Source organism: Myxine glutinosa, chromosome 6 (assembly GCF_964187855.1).
Source record: "Myxine glutinosa chromosome 6, kmMyxGlut1.1, whole genome shotgun sequence".
Classification (NCBI taxonomy): Eukaryota; Metazoa; Chordata; class Myxini; order Myxiniformes; family Myxinidae; genus Myxine; species Myxine glutinosa.
The window spans coordinates 62,044,198-62,063,273 of NC_136266.1; the positions used below are offsets into that span (position 1 = coordinate 62,044,198).

At 43.1% G+C, this 19,076-nt stretch overlaps 1 protein-coding gene across 1 annotated transcript in view; it reads right to left on the reverse strand.

Moving 5' to 3' along the window:
• LOC137429875 (uncharacterized) overlaps positions 1-12,978 on the reverse strand; it is a 59,016-nt gene extending 46,038 nt beyond the window's left edge. The window contains exons 1-4 of the mRNA XM_078779506.1: positions 12,878-12,978; positions 8,190-8,649; positions 6,008-6,145; positions 4,943-5,887 (exon numbers count right to left, since the gene is read on the reverse strand). Of these exons, the coding sequence (XP_078635632.1) occupies positions 4,943-5,887; positions 6,008-6,145; positions 8,190-8,649; positions 12,878-12,970 (1,636 nt within the window). The 5' untranslated portion in view covers positions 12,971-12,978. The remainder of the gene's footprint in view (positions 1-4,942; positions 5,888-6,007; positions 6,146-8,189; positions 8,650-12,877) is intronic.
• Positions 12,979-19,076: the final 6,098 nt, after the last annotated feature.

The window sequence follows — 19,076 nt, forward strand, 5'->3', positions numbered from 1 at the left end:
CCTCTGCTGGTTAGAGCAGGAATTTGGAATTTCTTCATGGTGCTGGCAAAAGTTCACCTACTCTTCTCGCAGGGCACCATACAATCTTTAACGTCGACCAACGGATGCTGGCAGATGGGAAGCCTGTTTAACGTCTATCCAAGACGTTTAACAGTGCAGACTGCTTTTGCTATGTGTGTGGGAAGTATACCCCCTCATACCCAACGGAAAATAACAAAACCAATCGTCTCAAGGTCGCATACAAGTTGCAAGGTGAACGACCAAGACAAGACATGGTGGTGTTCAGCCGATGACCGGACAGGGAGGTACGAAGTTCAGGAAACTCATCAATAATCCAGATACCCGAACCAGAAGCAGACACGCCCACCAATCCCAAACCTCATGCCGATTGGTCCCCCCGAAGCACAGTCAGAACACGTGACTTCCCGTCGGATACACTGATCTCTCTACTAACTGGATTGGAGGCTCGACGCCAAATCAACGCTAATCGGTCCATTCGCTGTGAAGTCACCGGAAGTAGATTCGTCGCCATATTGGTTCCCCCAGAAAATCTGCGTCCGTTCATTGTCTTTATCAAAAGACAATGCCTGCTATATTTTATAAAATAATTTAATCGAAATTTCAACAAAACATTCGATTCAAATTGACTTTAGACAGCACTGTGAGGAAAGATGCCGTCCTGTACAGCGTATGGATGTACGAACCGGGATGAGCACGGGCAAAGAAGAGAAAAAGGATTAACCTTTCACAGGTAAGTTAAAATGTTCATGATGGAGGGTGTAGTCCCGTGCCTTAAGATGTGTGTAATGATGAAAGGGCGTTAACGGGAGTTGTAAGTTAATTGTAAGTGTAACTAGTCTAGTTAGTAAACTGAACTCCCCTCAAACCAATTAAAGGCTCAACATCACCACTGCAAGCACGGCCACGGGCTTACTGCCTCATCACACACAACTAAGCAACGCTGCGTAACTAGCTGGTAGTGCCCCTCTGCCCCGGCTACACTGACTTTGCAATATTAACATTTCTTGCTATAATTTAGTAATTTATGAAATATATATGTTAGCCTTACCTTACAAGTAGGTGTCTGGAGAAAAAACACAATGTACGTATCTATTATACACTATTACAAGTTAGATCTGGAGTCTACATGATCATGATAGTATTGAAATATCTTTTTGTATTTTTGAAAGGTTATTATTCAGTTTACATAAGAGTTTTGTTTTTTTGTTAAAAAAACGAGTCGGTTCCTTTCTCTTTGATATGAACCCTAACCCGAAACTAACCCTGACATCGCTGGCTATGTAGTTCGCATGATGAAGAAGAGAATCGATCATGTCTTGTGCGATAGCACTTACAACTTCAGATGGTAGTTGCCATAATTTCTTGAGGATGAAAGACCACGGGGGCCCCCAGAAATAATCATCAAGCATCATTGCCACAATGCCACATGCTTGGAAACAGAGAAATGTTTTCAACGACTGAAGACGACAAATGGGAATCTTCCTCAAGGATCTGGAATTTCAGCTGCAGTATCCATGGCTGTTATGAGCAATACTGTTCATATGGACTTATTTCCTGAACTGCACCCACGCCAGTTTGAAACTGCAGTGGAAGATAATCATATTCACAACCTCGTGAAGATAGCAGCTTCTTGTTATTGTGGAATCAAACTCTTTCATCTTGGGAAAAAGGAGACGGAAGCCATCACCGGAGAGAAAGTCAGGAAGCAGATGTCCAAACTGATTTTGTTCAAGCACCAGTGAGATTATAGAACACACATTATACAGTGTACACATGTTGCTATTTTATATTCTGTAATTATAATTTATCATAATTTGGCAATATCCTGACATGTCTTGGAGGAGAATCACAAAAATATTTACGATGACCATCATGTTTCTCTGCCCAGAAGTATAACTCAGAAGTTTGTTTTCACTATAGTCTTCTGATTCTGATTCTTTGACAAATGGATGCAATTTATTTTCAATGGTACTCACTTCAGTAAGAATATTGTGCCATGTGGAATGAAAAAACAAAACAAAACCAACACTTGACCACAAATATGGTATACAAGTATTCACATACCAACTTATTTTGCAGATCCATGTTATATAATTATCAGCCATGAAAAAGTAAACGCAGTCCTATTTTCCTATTATTTAAATTTTTGAAGAATATTTAATTACTATTAATATTTAATATTAATATTATTTAATATTTAATTTAATTATTTAATATTTCATATTATTATTTATTATTAGAATATTTAATTTATTTAATTAGAGGGAATTTAAAGAACTTAATTTATCAGCATATTTCCTACGAAAAGTCCACCTTCCCACTTTATTTTATTCCATTCCGAATTGATTTTAATCCGTTGCAGGGTTGAAAAAGCATTAGGTATTACAGGATTGATGAAATGCCATCGTACGCTGCTTTCGTTATAAAAACCGCAGCGGTCGATTTGAATGAAGAAGAGGAATCACAATACATCGGTAAATGACTGTTTTGGGGATTCGTGGGGGAGCAAAGATGGCGGACAAATGGCTTCAAAAAATGAGCTTCCCTTCCTATCCAGTTAGTATAGAGATCAGTGGGGTTAGCTTTGCGGTCCCCATGACAATCTTCTCCATTTTGCCCTGTTTTCTGCATCTCCCCTTGCAAACCCCCTTCGCCGCATTTCTTCTTCCACCATCTTTAGCCAAGTCTTTCTCGGTCTTCCCCATCCTCGACTTCCTTCTACATTCATTTCCATCACTCTTCTCAACCAGTCACTTTCATCCTTCCTCAACACATGACCAAACCATCTCAACCTGTTTCTCTTCACAGCATCCATCACAGGCTCTATTCCCATCATCTTTCGCAATTCATCATTTGTCTTCCTCTCTCTCTCAACGATACTCCGCACATCCACCGATATTCCACAGCCCACCACCCACAATCCAAATATTTTGCAGGAGGCAGTTTCTGTGTAAAATGTAGATCATTAGCAGGAGCATCATCAAGTCTATCACTCAATTATTGCTTCATATGACTCAGGGAGGTCAGCAGTTGCATGATCTTTCTCGAAACATACAAGGGATTTGTTTTTTGTGTTTCTCATGAAGCCGTCCAGATTGGTAAGTGTGAGAGGTACTGAAGCAAATTACCATTACCAGAGGAGAGGGTGCAGCATTTGGATCCTTTTGTTTGTCTATTTGTCCACACAAAATGTACCACTTCAGACCACAATATTTACACGTTTACTGTTTCCAACCGAGTACCTCTGTGATGTGTGGACAATTAGAATGCGAGTACGCCAATAAAGCATTGCGATGCAATAATAATGCGAGCATATCTATAAAATACGTACGACAAATCCACACAAAAGTCCTGGCGAGAGTCTGCAATCATGGATTAGTCTTTTAAGTTCGTACATCAAAAGGTTGTCTCTGTTGCAATTGTTATTTTCTTCACCTCTTATCAATCACAGCTTTAATCACAATTATGTTCATGTCATTGTCCCCGAAAAGGTTGCAGACAAGGGACATTAAAATGAGCGTCGTCACACCGACCGATCATCCATCAATTAATTTTTTTGCACGTGATATTTAAAAAAACCGTTGGACATTTATATCTGTTCCTCGTGATATTATCTCAACCTGATTATATAATGGAGGTCTCTGTTGCCATGGCAATCATCTTGGTAACCTGCCTTATGTACATGATATTTTTAAAAACGTTCAAAATTGGTTCTCATATGATAGATATATTCCTCAAACCACCCAAAACGCGGAAAACCTAAAGTATCAGCTCCATGTTTGTCTATTCACCCACTCGGACATCAATTCCACGTATAAGGTTTATTATTTCTCTTTTTAGCAATCTAATAAAAAAACAACGGGAGCTATTCAGATCAATATTTGAAACCAACAATCAAATTTTCTACCCAACTTCTAAGTACACATGTGTGTTTACATCACATCATTTCTGCTCTGATCGTTGGTAATCAGTGCATTTTCTGTCAATATATTGCGTATTTTCTGCAGCATTGATTTGTGATTGATGAATTATGCATTATTTCTTCATCCAGACATTGTTTACCAAACTTTCCCCACAAAAAGCGAACAAAACTAACAGGTCTATGTGTGGGAATACACGTATCAGCAGAATATTCTCAAACAAAAAAATTGCAACACTTTCAGAATCTGCATCCACCCGAGTGATACTCTACCTCCATGGGCCGAGCAACTGAAAGCAATGAAAATTTTCTGGCAAACGAAATACACAAAACCAACAGAAATTGGGTCTAAACCCTGACCTAAATGCTTTCTTTGCAACAAGTGGGGCTGCATTAGTTTGTTTCGATTTCACGTGTCGCATCATCTACTGTGCACCTGTCCTTGAAAATTGTTTGCAAGGTGAAGTTTGCATACCGTTTCTGGTTTATGGTCTTTGTGTTTGTGTACAAATTGAATTTGGTAGTCTGTTGAACTTTTTATGTACTTTTGCCCATGTATAGTCATCCTTCTGTGCATTTGGTTGAGCTCCAGCAGAACACCACCTTCATCTCGTCTGGACAGGTACATTCTTTGGATGCACTGGTTTTTTAGAACATTATGTGAATCGTGAGGAATTTCCTTGTTTTGATATCTGGCATGTTTACTTCCTATTGGGGCCGGTTTACTATTTGGCAACTGTATTGGAACACTGGTACTGCGAGTTGGTTTAAAGCTTTCAATGTTGACCCTCATATGCAATTTTAATTTACAATTTTGAGAGAAACATTTTGCACAGAGCATTTGTCTGCGCACTATCAGTGGGCCCACATATGCAATTTCAAGGAACCTCGAGGAAAGAAAACTTAACACAGACAGAGCACTTTTGCAGGTGCTTCCAAGTGTGGGTGATCCAAAGGAAGTTCAAGCTAATTTTACTTATAAAAACCCTTATCACATTGTACTAGAAAGGACTCTCAGGTGTCTCTTCATATGAATCTTCATAGCAACTTTTTGAGAGAAACCTTTACCACAAACAGAGCACTTGTATGGATGCTCCCCTGTGTGGTTCATCATATGCGTTTTCAAATGATCTTTAATCGAGAAACCTTTACCACAAACAGAGCACTTGTATGGACGCTCTCCTGTATGGATCCTCATATGCGTTTTCAAATGATCTTTCTTCGAAAAACATTTTCCACAAACAGAGCACTTGTATGGACGCTCTCCTGTATGGGTCCTCATATGCCTTTTCAAATGATCTTTCATTGAGAAACGTTTACCACAAACAGAACACTTGAATGGTCGCTCTCCTGTATGACTCATCATATGCCTTTTCAATGTAATTTTAATCGAGAAACCTTTACCACAAACAGAGCACTTGTATGGACGCTCCCCTGTGTGGTTCATCATATGCGTTTTCAATCCAAGTTTAATCGAGAAACCTTTACCACAAACAGAGCACTTGTATGGACGCTCTCCTGTATGGATCCTCATATGCGTTTTCAAATGATCTTTCTTCGAAAAACATTTTCCACAAACAGAACACTTGTATGGACGCTCTCCTGTATGGGTCGTCATGTGCGATTTCAAATGACTTTTTAATGCAAAATCTTTACCACAAACTGAGCACCTATGTGGGTGCTCTCGTGTACGGAGCCTCAGACGTCTTTTCACGCTGCTCAATGAAGAAGCAAAATCTTTACTGAAAACGTTACACTTTTGCCCTTTGAGGACATTCTTATGTTTTGAAAGTTTTCTCTTAACCTTTGCATTGTGTTGATGAAAGCTGGATTGGTGTTGTAAAGGTGATGAGTGTTGATATTGTGATTGCTTCTTCAAAACTCCAATGTTGTTTTCCACCGAACAGTGCCTCGGCATTATTTGTCCAATCTTACTTCCTGAATGTTCTGAAAAACAAATCACGTGAGGCCAACATCCAATTTGTTCAGCATCAGACTATTTAAGACAATTTCAAAATATTAACTTATCCTGAGCAAGAAGTAAATATTTTGCACATGTGTGCTCACGTTTTGCTGAAAAGTCAGCCTTGCATTTTGTCACAGGTACAGCAACTGGATCTTCCTTTAAAGAGACACAACCCAAAGCTCGCAGAGCTGATAAATCATCGTCTTGTCCATATTCCACTTTTACAAGAGAGACATCACCTGCACACAACTCATTCATGTTTCCTCCGAATCTGTCCAAAACTTGAGATATTATATTATGTATCGTTTTTGACCCAATCTCTCAATGGTGAAGAATCACTTAAAAATTATAGTGACCCGATCCAGATCTTCAAAGTCCAATCATTTTGCCCTTGTCACAAATCCAACCTCTCCACCACATTTCGTCCAAATCCGTCAACTTTTTGAGATCAGGTTCACAAACACACAAACAAATAGACAGACAGGGGTAAAAACATAACCTCCTCCCACCATACAAATATATATTTTACGCAGTAAAAGAGAACCTGGCCGTTATTTAAAAAAAGTAAACAGAGTTGTTCGTCAAACGATTTTCCATGTATTTTGCTTTTCATCTTCCAATTGGACCAACAAGCACAACTTGTGACAAAATATCATTCTTTTGACTGAAAAGATGTCCATTGATATGCTTTCGTGAAGTTAAATAAATAATCCCCGAAACAAGACTCGGCAACAGCAATAAACGACAAGCGTTACGCCGAGGTCCCCCGTCGGTGAAGTGATGAGTTGACAAAGTGGAAGACGCAAGGCGGCCATCTTGGATTTTGACATGGCGACCCAATTTTCAATGGCGTTCTTCCTTATGCGTAGATACACCCACACACCAGATTAGAAGTTGGTACTTCGCTTGTTTTTCAGGATATTCCGCTCACAAGGTTCAGACATACATGGCGGCGGCCATCTTGGATTTTGACGTGTGTTGCACCCACACACCAAATTCGAATTCGATCCTTCGCGTACGCACGTACGGACGGAGGGGAAAACCATAGTCCCCTTTTCGCTCCGCGGTGCGACGGGGGGACAAAAACATCGTAACAGAAATAAATGGGGGTACAGGGGTAGGTTTCACAAAATATGATGTTGAACTTCAAAGCATAGATGCCCAACTGTAGCAAATTTTTAAACAATGCTTTAACACAAAAATGTGCAAAAACAGATCCTTGCAACTACAGACCAATCAGCCTGCTCGAAATCATCACCAAGGTCATGGAATCCTTCTTCGCTTCTGACATTAAATCCTTTCTCTTCTCCAATGGCCTGATCTCAGGTAATCAATTTGGGTTCAGACCAGGCAACTCCACTCGTCTCCTCTCCCTTGACATATCTCGTGCTTTCAATACAGTCTGGAAGCCCTCTCTGCTCACCAAACTTACCTCTTATGGTATCCATGGAAATCTCGACTCATGGCTCGAGTACTTCTTCTCTTGTCGTGGTCAACATGTTGCTCTCAATGGAATTCCCTCATCTCCTCTTCCTGTCCAGACTGGAGTTCCTCAAGACAGTGTTCTGGGCCCTGTGCTTTTTCTAATCTTCATCAATGATCTCTCCAACTTTCTGGAAAATAGTCAATCTATTTGCTGATGACTCCACCGATGCAATGAAGCTTCCTCTGAGGGCTTTTCACTCTCTCGCCACAGGCAGGTTGACGGGCTTTATATCTTCTACTAACTCCTCTCAGGCCTTGTACCTCCTGCTCTGTCTGTGCTCAGTCCTCCAAATATTCCTGCAGGACACGCAATATCTGCCAGCAACCCTCTTCTGGTGAAACAGCCAAAATCAAGACAACTATTCACCTTCACTCTTTCATTCCTCTTTTTTCCCGCCTCTGGAACAAACTCCCACACTCTCTTCAATCCCACTCCTCCATCTCGGTCTTTAAAACAGCTGTTCTCTACCATCTCTTATCCAAAACCTCGATCGTTTCTAACCCCGTTAATCCACCCCATTCAAATTCCGTTTTCTTTCTTGAAAGTCCCTGTGGTGTTCATCTTGTTTATCCTGTGTATCACCCCAGCCCCCTCTCTTCCACAGATCTCCTGATGTCCCTGTTCCATGCTGTTGTGGTGCTTCCCTCTCTCTCCCCCTCATCACCCGCTCCCTTTATTCTAGGTTATATGTGTTAGCTTTCATACGAGCCTCAACTTCGTGTACAAAAAAAAATCGAAATTTTTATGATAAAAATATTGGAAGGCAAACATTGGAAAGAAAAAGCTTCATCACGTACCAGAGTTGGGATGTAATCTGGAATCGCTAGGCTGCAGGCTGTGAACATTATGTATCCTGATCCCAGATACACCATGAGCACTTTGAAGTTGAGCATTTGTAACTCCAGAAATTGCGGATGAAGATTTCAACAAGCGCAATTTTTCGGCACAGTCAGAAAGCTTGTCACCTACATGGTCAAGCATCGAGCAGAAAATATGTGCCGAAGAAGAGCTGGCAGACTGGATAACTCCTGGCGTCACACAAGACTCCAGAAACTCGTGGAACTCTCCGTACATTGCAAAAGTAAGCTTTTGCTGTGCAAGTGAGAGGAGCTCAGCTCTCAATGCATATGACTCGGTGCAGGCTTCGAGTACCTTACGGTTCTCAACACCCAGCTCCATGACTACGGCTTGAGCAGTTTCTGGTGTCAGGCCCTGTTCCCGCAGCCATTCTGGGAAGGTCTCCATTTCAGTCATGACCTGGTGGATAAACAGAACCCGACCAACAAGTACAAAAAGTTTTAATTAAAACAAAAGCCGCGTCGATGTTACACAATGCCTAGATGCAGCTGTGCCTATAACGTCGATGTTATAGGCACAGGACATTCCTATTGATTCGATTACTTGATGTTATTTTTGTGCAAAGTGAAAATATATCTCGGCAATTTCCCGTGTGTGGCGACGAATTTTTAATATATCTCGGCATTTTCCCGTCTGTTATTTCAGGCGGTGTATGACTGACCATGCCGCGATTTAAAAATATATATTTCGGCAATTTCCCGTATGTGGCGACACGTGAACGAAGCTATGCTCCTCTCTCCACATTATTGTGACGACGTATAAATTAAATATTTCATAGTGACGATTGTCATCAAATGGACGAATTTTTAATATATCTCGGCATTTTCCCGTCTGTTATTTCGGGCGGTGTATGACTGACCATGCCGCGATTTTAAAAATATATATATATCTCGGCATTTTCCCGTCTCTTATTTCGGGCGGTGTATGACTGACCATGCCGCGATTTAAAAAAAAAAAAAATCTCAATGGACTTGAAGTTACAGGCCTTTGAGAATTCATTTCGTTCTATAAAGGGCAACTTTCATCGGATTTTCTTCCCGTTTTTTTTCAACCGAGTCTAAAACTATGTTAGCGACTGTGAAAAATGAAATGATATATCGAATTTGATTTGAAATAAAACTGTGTGAGAGAGGAAGACACCACGGGCCTACAAAACAGGCCTCAAAGCTATGCGAGTTAATAAAATGGTGGATATTTGTTTATATGAAGGCTCTCCCAGAATGGGTGGAGCTTTGAGGTTTTGTCTTCTCTGCAAGAACAAGAACAAGAAGAACAACAACAGCAGAGGGCACTCTATGAGCAGCGTCTGCGTCGCGGCTAAAAAACAAGAAATATGTCGTGCACAGCACGATACTTGCAAAATCCCTAAAATAAGTTGTTGGCCTCAAAAATAATTGGAAGTTGAATTCTGTGACCTGATATGCAAATCCTCTTCAAATTTCAAGTTAATTGGATTAAAATTGAGGATTTTAGAAACTTGGCCTATTTGACCTCAACAATACTTGGTGGTTGAATTCAGTGACCAGCCAGATATGCAAATGCTCTTCAAATTTCAAGTCAATCGGATGAAAATGGAGGATTTTATAAATTGGTCAATGTTGGTGACTTTTGGCTTATGTTGACCTTTTGACCCCAAAAACAAATGGCTTCTTGCTTATGATCAACTCTACCATTTGGTGAAGTTTCGTGAATATCGGTTGAAAATTGTGGCCTGCAGGCAACTGACATACAGACAAACACACAGGCAGACAGAATAACGCACAAGACCAACCAATATACTTGAAAACATCTTAGATTTTCGCAGGTAATAAAGGTTCCACACATCATCTTGCCCGTGTTCTTCAAAACCACAATCATTACCACCTTGGTCGAAATGTAGATGGAGCAGTGACTAAATTATATTAAGAGGATTTGATACTCACAGTAGTCAAAGACAAGAAAAGATAATAAATATTAAAAGGCGCCCGAGACGTAAATATAAATGAATAGAAATTTTCTATATTTGTTTACAATTCTATGGAAACTCTTGCATATTGACAAATACATTTTGGCATTTGAGATTACTGCAAACATCTTGCATTGTGCTTTGGTGTTTGGCAGGAAGAATGAATTCCCTCATCATTCGGATGAATTATGTTCTCATTGCACAAAGAAGTTGAATTAAAATATCCCTTGCATCATTGGCTGAGGAAGCGGTCGTGCCCCTGATGTGACACCCTGTGTATGTCAGGGTAGAAATTGGAATTTGCTCAGGGTGCCAGCGTGGGTAGAAATTGGAATTTGCTCAGGGTGCCAGCAACAACTCACATACTTTTCACATCACCTGGTGTTGGCCTGATGGTTAGGGTGGCGGGCTTTGAATCCTAAGGTCCTGAGTTCGAATCCCGTTGAATTAACGCCAGGTGCGGTTGACTCAGCCTGTCATCCTTCCGAAGTCGGGAAAATGAGTACCAGATAACTGGTTATGGAGAGGCATTGCATCAGCGACAGTCGCACCCACAGAAAAATGATGCAACCAGCAGCCAGGTGGCTGCACACAAACCGCCCACCCACCTACTTTTTCCACAAAGGACACTGTTAGGGCTGCAGATTATTGTCAAAAAGTGCCTTTAAAATGGCGGAACTGGCAACTAGCTTCCCACCAGCTACTTTTGGTATTTTTTATAAAGTAGGGGCCTTGACAAGTTCACAAACCAAAAATACCCAGAATACCTCTGGGGGAACATGCTTAAATGACATCATCAAAATGGCTGCCAAAATTGTAAAGTTTGGTATTGTGTACAGGTGCTGACATGGTACCTAACTGTTTATATAGTCGTTTTACTGTCAACAGAAAAAACATCAGCCTTTTCCTGGGATGAACTCTGTTTCATTTGTGGAGAACCAGAGAATAAAAAGAAAGGAATAAAACTTACAGCAGCGAATATGAAGCCAGGGGAAGTTCATGAGAATGTGCTTACAACAATGGTTCTGATTACAAAAATGATTCCCAAATACTTCACCGTGCAGTTAGTATTATTCGCAGAGACATATAAAAATTACAACCAACAACTGAATACCCTAATGGGCATTGAGGAAGTTAGGAGTGGAGGAATGGTTGATCAGAGTAGTGATGGCAATGTACAAAAGAGCGTGCACAGCTGTAAGGACGAAGGATGGGAACAGTGGTGAGTTTGAGGTGAAGGTGGGAGTGCATCAAGGGTCAGTACTAAGTCCACTACTATTTGTAGCTGTGATGGAGGTGCTGGCTCAGAACGTAAAGGAGGGTTTACCGTGGGAGTTGTTGTATGCAGATGATCTGGTGTTGATTGCAGAAAGTATGGATGGACTGAAGGAAAAGATGAACACGTGGAAGGAATGTATGGAGACAAAAGGTCTGAAGGTGAATATCGGAAAGATGAAGGTGATGGTAAGTGGTAAAGCATGTGGTGAGGTGGAAAGAACTGGGAAGTGGCCCTGTGCTGTGTGCAGGAAGGGTGTCGGAGTGAACTCCATTCAATGTACAATGTGCGCTGAGTGGGTTCATCAAAAATGTAGTGGTCTGAGAGGGTCATTAACCAGTGTGGCAGCTACATTCAAATGTAAGGTGTGCACAGAGGGAGCTGCAGAAGGAGGAAATGTTGAGTTGGATCTTGGAGACGGTGTGAAGCTGGAAGGTGTGAAAACATTTTGCTACCTCGGAGACGTGGTGAAGGTGGATCAGACTCGGCAACGGTTGCTAGAGTGATGTGCATGGAAGAAGTTTCGGGAACCGAGTGGCGTGCTGATGAGGGGAGTGTCGTTGAAGCTGAAGGGAAAGGTGTATGCTGCATGTGTGAGAAGTGTTATGATTTATGGGAGCGAGACATGGGTAATGAACGTAGAGCAGCAACGAAGGCTGGAAAGGGTGGAAATGCGAATGGTTCGACGGATGTGCGGAGTATCGTTGAGAGAGAGGAAGACAAATGATGAATTGCGAAAGATGATGGGAATAGAGCCTGTGATTGATGCTGTGAAGAGGAACAGGTTGAGATGGTTTGGTCATGTGTTGAGGAAGGATGAAAGTGACTGGTTGAGAAGAGTGATGGAAATGAATGTAGAGGATGGGGAAGACCGAGAAAGACTTGGCTAAAGATGGTGGAAGAAGAAATGCGGGCAAGGGGGTTAACAAGGAGAGATGCAGAAAATAGGGCAAAATGGAGAAGATTGTCATGGGGACCGCAAGGCTAACCCCCGCTCTAGCAGGGAAAATGGTCTTAAAATGCATGTTGTTGTGTTGTGGTAAACTCATTGAAAAAATTTAACATCTTAATTCCCCATGAACAGCAACGTTTTTTCGCAACTTCAAATCAACGTTTTACAGCGCTTCCTCGGTATCAAATAAGTAAACGAAAAACAAAAATGAATGAACCGTTTTGTTTTTGTACAACTTCATTCGTCAGCCATAGCTGAACCACGTGCTCTCATGCGATTCCGTTCTCGTCACAAAAGCATTTGGTATTTCACAAAACAGGGAATCAAACACACATAAAGCAGGAATAATTACGTTATACCATCGAACATACGATTTTCATCAGAAGTGACCGCGCAGGAGGATGAGGAAAGCCGACAATCAACGTCAATTTTCGAATATGAAGAAGAACCTCACCTTATTCAGAAGTTCCGTGCACAGACGAGGCTGCGGAAGCCTTCGATCCATTAGAACTTCGCTTTCGAAGAAGAAGCTCGCTCTAATGTTCATTTTATTTTTCCAAATTTCTTCGGAAAAATGTTCATCGATACGTCTTCGTTCAATCGAAAGCACAATATTGTCCATTCAAAAGAAAAACATGAATATTACATCTTCACGGATCAGTAATGATCTCTTCTCATATTTTGAGTTTTGAGGCCTAATAAATGCTGGAGCAAGACCAATACACCGCCCCGAATTGGTTGACACAGCAGTGATCCCAATGATGAGCAAATCTCTATTTTGTAGTACCGTCGGAAGTTCAGCAAACACTATTTATATTTCTCACCTACAATATTAGTTCGTCAAATATGGATGTGCAAACGTTCCCCGTGCTATCAGTTTCCGGAGTTTACGTCTCAGAGCTCCGATGGCGTGGACGTCAAATAGGCCTGCATCCTGACAGTAAATAAAAGTACATGTAGAGATACATTCAAAGTACATCGCCCTATACCAAATAAATAAATAACATCCTCTAGCGCGGTATTGCCGGGGTGCCTTTGGCAGCGCATATAGACTGCCCGGCAATACTGCCATGCAGCGCATAGAGACTGTATTGGGAGGGAGAGGTGCACAATATTTGATTAACTGTTTAGGAGTCGTGGACGGCGAGAGAACGAGGCCATTTGGTTGAGTTCAAAGCATGTTTATTCGTACAGAACCCAGCACACTGTGTAAAGCCCGTTTATCGGGCAGCAATATATATACACACTCAAACACGTCATGCCGGAGCGTTTGCCCGGGAAAGGCGAGACCGGGCGTGCCCGGGCGAGCCCTGGAAAGGCGTCTGGACGTGCCCGGGCGTCCTGGGCGAGCCCTGGAAAGGCGAGGCTGGGCATGCCCGGGCGTCCTGGGCGAGCCCTGGAAAGGCGAGTCTGGACATGCCCGGGCGTCGTGGGCGCGCCCTGGAAATGGCGAGGCTGGGCATGCCTGGGCAAGCCCTGGAAAGGCGAGGCTGGGCATGCCTGGGCGAGCCCCGGAAAGGCGAGGCTGGGCATGCCCGGGCGTCCTGGGTGAGCCCCGGAAAGGCGAGGCTGGGCATGCCCGGGCGTCCTGGGCGAGCCCCGGAAAGGCGAGCCTGGGCATGCCCGGGCGTCCTGGGCGAGCCCTGGAAAGGCGAGGCTGGGCATGCCCGGGCGTCCTGGGCGAGCCCTGGAAAGGCGAGGCTGGGCATGCCCGGGCGTCCTGGGCGAGCCCTGGAAAGGCGAGGCTGGGCATGCCCGGGCGTCCTGGGCGAGCCCTGGAAAGGCGAGGCTGGGCATGCCTGGGCGTCCTGGGCGAGCCCTGGAAAGGCGAGCCTGGGCATGCCCGGGAAAGACGAGACCGGGCGGCTCGGGCGAGCCCGGGAAAGGCGAGTCCGGGCATGCCCGGGAGAGGCGCGTCTGGGCCTGTCCGGGCGACCTGGGCGAGCCCGGCATGGTGATCGCTCCCTGGCCGCGTCCTCGGCAGGTGCAAGGCGATTGTGTGTACCCAGCGGTAACCGCTACAATTGCATAATTAAAATCAACAAATGATGATCATAAAATATTTTCTTAATCAATTGGCTAATAGCATACCTAAACCACCAGTGCTTCATCCGAAGCTGTAACTTTTCGGAAATTAATTGAATGAGACATCAATCGAAAAATGTAAAAAATAATTGATGAATCAAAAAATTATTGATTGAATTGATTGATCAATAAATCAAAAATATCATTTTAGCCACATCACTTGGTCACTGTCATGTCCAAATATCAGCTGCTTCGCTCAAAAGGTGCCTGATATATTGCCCAGATGAGAAAGAAAAGAAATAAAAGATTAATAATGAAAATAAATAAATAATAATCACAAAATAATTAAATAATTAATCAATTGGCTAATATAATACCTCGACCACCACCGTTTCATCCGAATCTGTAACTTAAAAAAAATTAATCAAATCATAAATCAAATAATTAAATAATTAATCGATTAATTGATTCATCAATAAATCAAAATTTTCCTTTCCAGCCAAATCACTTGGTCATTGCAATTTCCAAATATCAGCTTCCTAGGTGCCTGAGATAATGCCCAGAAGAGAAAGGAAATAAATAAGTACTGAATTAATCGATAATAATTAAGTAACTGATCAATCGATTGATTAATCAAAAAACCAAAAATGGTGTTTTTGCGAAAGCACTTCCACACTATTGTGCCGAAATTTCAGCTTCCCAGCTCAATGAATGGCTGAGATATCACCCGGACAAACAAACAAGAAACCCAAGTGAAACCTCAGTGCTCCCTTTCAGCACGTGTCATCACCGGGCCCCCTTCGGTGCCTGGCAATGACGTCATGCAGTGTCTGGATCTGACAGAGGAAAGGAGTGGTGTATAACAAACAAACAAACAAGAAAACAACCGGAGTGATAACTGAGTACTCCTTTCAGTGCGCGTCATCGCCGAGCCCCCTTCAGTGACCGGCGATGACGTCATACAGCGCCTGGAGATGGACTAGGAAAGGAGCGGTGTGCAATAACCGTAAAATAATTCACTTATGAATCAATTGGCTAATAGCATTCTGAAACACCACCGTTTCATCCAAATCTAACTTTTTGGAAATGAACTTATCGTAATCAATCAGAAAGTAATTAATCGAATCTATAATAATAAAAGGCTGGGCAAACAAGTGGAACATGTCTTTCAATCCTGACAAATCTCACACTCTTACGATGTCTCTCCGAAAAGACCGACTGGACAACCCTCCCATCTACTTTCTGAATAATCCTCTCCAAGAAGTTTTGTCACTCAAGCTTTTGGGTCTCACTATCTGCCATGATCTTTCCTGGGAAAACCACATTTCCAAGCTGGCCTCCAAAGCCAGTTGCCGACTGGGCATCCTCCGTCGTGCGAAGTCCTTCCTTGGCACACCTGAGCTCCTCACCACATACAAGGCTTTCATCCGCAGCTCAATGGAGTACTGCTCTCCCCTCTGGGCTGGTGCTCCTGCCTCACACCTAGCTCGTCTTCACGCTGTTGAAACCAAAGCGTTCAGAATCATTGGAATCTCCCGCGATGACGCTATCTCCGAGGGCCTTTCACTTAATCACCGCAGGCAGGTTGGTGGTCTTTCTGTCTTCTACCGACTCCTCTCCGGCCTTGCTCCCCCAGCTCTCTCTGGGCTCTGTCCCCCAAATATTCCTGCAGGTCGCACAAGATCTGCCTGCAACCCTCTTATGGTTAAACTGCCAAAATCAAGACTCTCTGCTCACCTTCACTCCTTCATCCCTCTTTTCTCCCACCTCTGGAACAAACTCCCTCACTCTCTTCAATCCCACTCCTCCCTCCAGGTCTTTAAAACGGCTGTTCACCACCATCTCTTATCTTCCCCAATCCAAAACCTTGATCTTTTCTACCCCCGCTAATTTCACCCCAAATCCACTTTTTTGAGGTGACTTTTGACTTCTTTCCTGGAAGTCCTTGGTGTCCTTGCGTTTTATACCTATCCTGCCTCCCCCCAGGCCCTCTCCCTCCAAAAACATCTCCCGATGTCCCTGCTCTCAAATGTTGTGTTTGTGTGCTTCCTCCCCTTCTCTCCCCATCTTGTCGACCGCTCCCCATTTTATATGCTTTGTTTGCTTGTTTGTTTGATTTGTTTGTTTGATAAATGTTAGCTCTTTCACGAGCCTCAACTCTGTACACACAAAAAAAAAGAAGAAAAAAGCAGTGTCTGTCATCCGTCCGTCTGTCTGTCTCCTCCACAACTCCAAAACCATGAAACCTAGCGGCCCCAAACTTTGCATGCATACACCTGGACCTTCGACAGATTGCATTGATGAAAACTGGGTGTTTGGGTTTGTTATAACACCCTTTTTTGAAGATGATTAATGAGGTGCTCAAAAGAAAAAACCCGAAGAAGCCTTACCAATATGGCAACCCGCCATCTTGATCAGCCCACTGGCAGTCGCTGGGTTCTTAAGCCGCCATTTTGTTTCGGCCAATGCAAACCTGCCTTGCCTTGGAAACACGATCGATTAATCATTCCATAATTGAAGCATATCATCAAAATCTGGATATGAGGATTGGATGCTGTAGAGTGTAGACTAAATAAATGTCCAAATCTGGAGTGAAATCTGACAAAATCTAACATATCTAGCGATTTTCATAACTAAGTGTATATATTAATTTATTTAAGCGAGGCTGTCATTCTCCTTCTGTGGTTAGTTTATTTTTATTTAAATTAATAATTTTGAACTTAATGCATACTTCCATGGGATAGGGTGTCAATCCACTGTGTTGTAAAAATCAGAGTCTCACAACCTCTTTCTTGTTCCGAGTTTAATCTGAATCAATCTCGAACAGCACCTAGAAAGAATACATGACAACCATCATTCAAGTACAAATAGGCACCAGGAGTATACATAATATCGGGTACAATTTAGCAAGCCCCATGCAAATAAGCACGTAATGGTCAATAAGCACGTAATGGTCACAGGTCTGCCTCTCGCAAGCAGCGAACGGATATTTATGAGAGCACTTCAGTGGGCAAGAGATGTTACTACACCTGGGTTATAACTTGGATTTTTTTTTTTTTTTTTTGTATACAAGATCGAGGCTCGTGAAAGAGCGAACATTAATCACACAGAAAGACAAACCGACACATAAAACATATAACATAGGGAGCGGTAGACAAGATGGGGAGAGAGGGGGAAGGACACAAACACAACATTTGAGAGCAGGGACCGAGAGACATGGAGACATCGAGAGATCTGAGAGAGGGCGAGGGCTTTGGGGGGGGGGGGGGGGGCGTGGGAAGGGGGCAGTGGGAGAGGTATAAAACATATGGACACTGCCAGGACTTCCAGGAAAGAAGTTGGAATTTCAAACAAGGTGGATCTGGGGTGAATTAGCGGGGGTAGAAAAGATCAAGGTTTTGGATGGGGGAAGATAAGAGATGGTGGTGAACAGCTGTTTTAAAGACCTGGAGGGAGGAGTGGGATTGAAGGGAGTGAGGGAGTTTGTTCCAGAGGCGGGAGAAAAGAGGAATGAAAGAGTGAAGGTGAACGGAGAGCCGAGATTTCGGCAGTTTAACCATCAGAGGGTTGCTGGCAGATCTTGTGCGACCTGTAGGAATATTTGGGGGACAGAGCACAGAGAGAGCTGGGGGTGCAAGGCCGGAGAGGAGTCGGTAGAAGACAGAAAGACCACCTACCTGCCTACGTTTCGGTTTGTGTTGCCTACGTTTCACTACACACTGCACCTGCGATCGGTTTTTAAAATTCACCAGCCATTTCAATAAGAAGCAATCAGCTTGCTATCGCTTGCCAAGCCAGCCGTTCCTGATCACCCCTTTAATTGGAGTGCTTACGCCGCTTGGTTATGGCTCCACAAAAGATGTCATAAATACCTGTGTACTTAATTAATTAGTCACAAGGCCGGGGAAGCTTGGGTGTGTTAAAACACCCGTTTTTAATATGATGAACCACCACTTGGTGAACGCTATTCAGGCTGCTTTTGCAAGTCATGGTGTTACAGTAAACATAACTCCCTTTTTGTTTTTATTCAGGCTGCTTTTGGAAGCCATGGCATTACAGTAGACAGAGCTCCATTTTTGTTTTTAAGTAGCCATTTTTTTATTGACTAACATTTTTGTGCAATATACGAACCCTCCCCTCCCTTCTCCCCTCCCCCCCCCCCCTTCCCTCTCTCTCCTCTCCCTCCCCTTGCCCACCTTGTAAAGTCCTTAGGAGATTGATGGCAACACAAACCGATGGATTCAAACACAAAACAAGCATCCAAACAGCGATTTATTCCCAGAAGTGATGACACAGGAAAAAGCACTTGGTGCACCCAACAAGTGGCAGAGCCCGAAAAAGGATATGACATTGTAGGAGTTGCGGACAACGAGAGGGTAAAACACTTCTTAACTTGTTGAAGGCTCCTTTATTTCAGCAGAACTAAAACCCGACCGGAACTCATGCATTTGTATATCTCCATCACTTCCGCCCGATCCTCTTAAAGGGGCGTGGCTCCATCAACCGAGCGCACGCCACACCCATACCATCAATAGACCCACGTCACCCACTGGTCCCATGCTTGTGGATTATGCCTTAATGGGGTAACCCCCACATGCGCCCCCCCAGAATTCACTCGCACGGGCAAT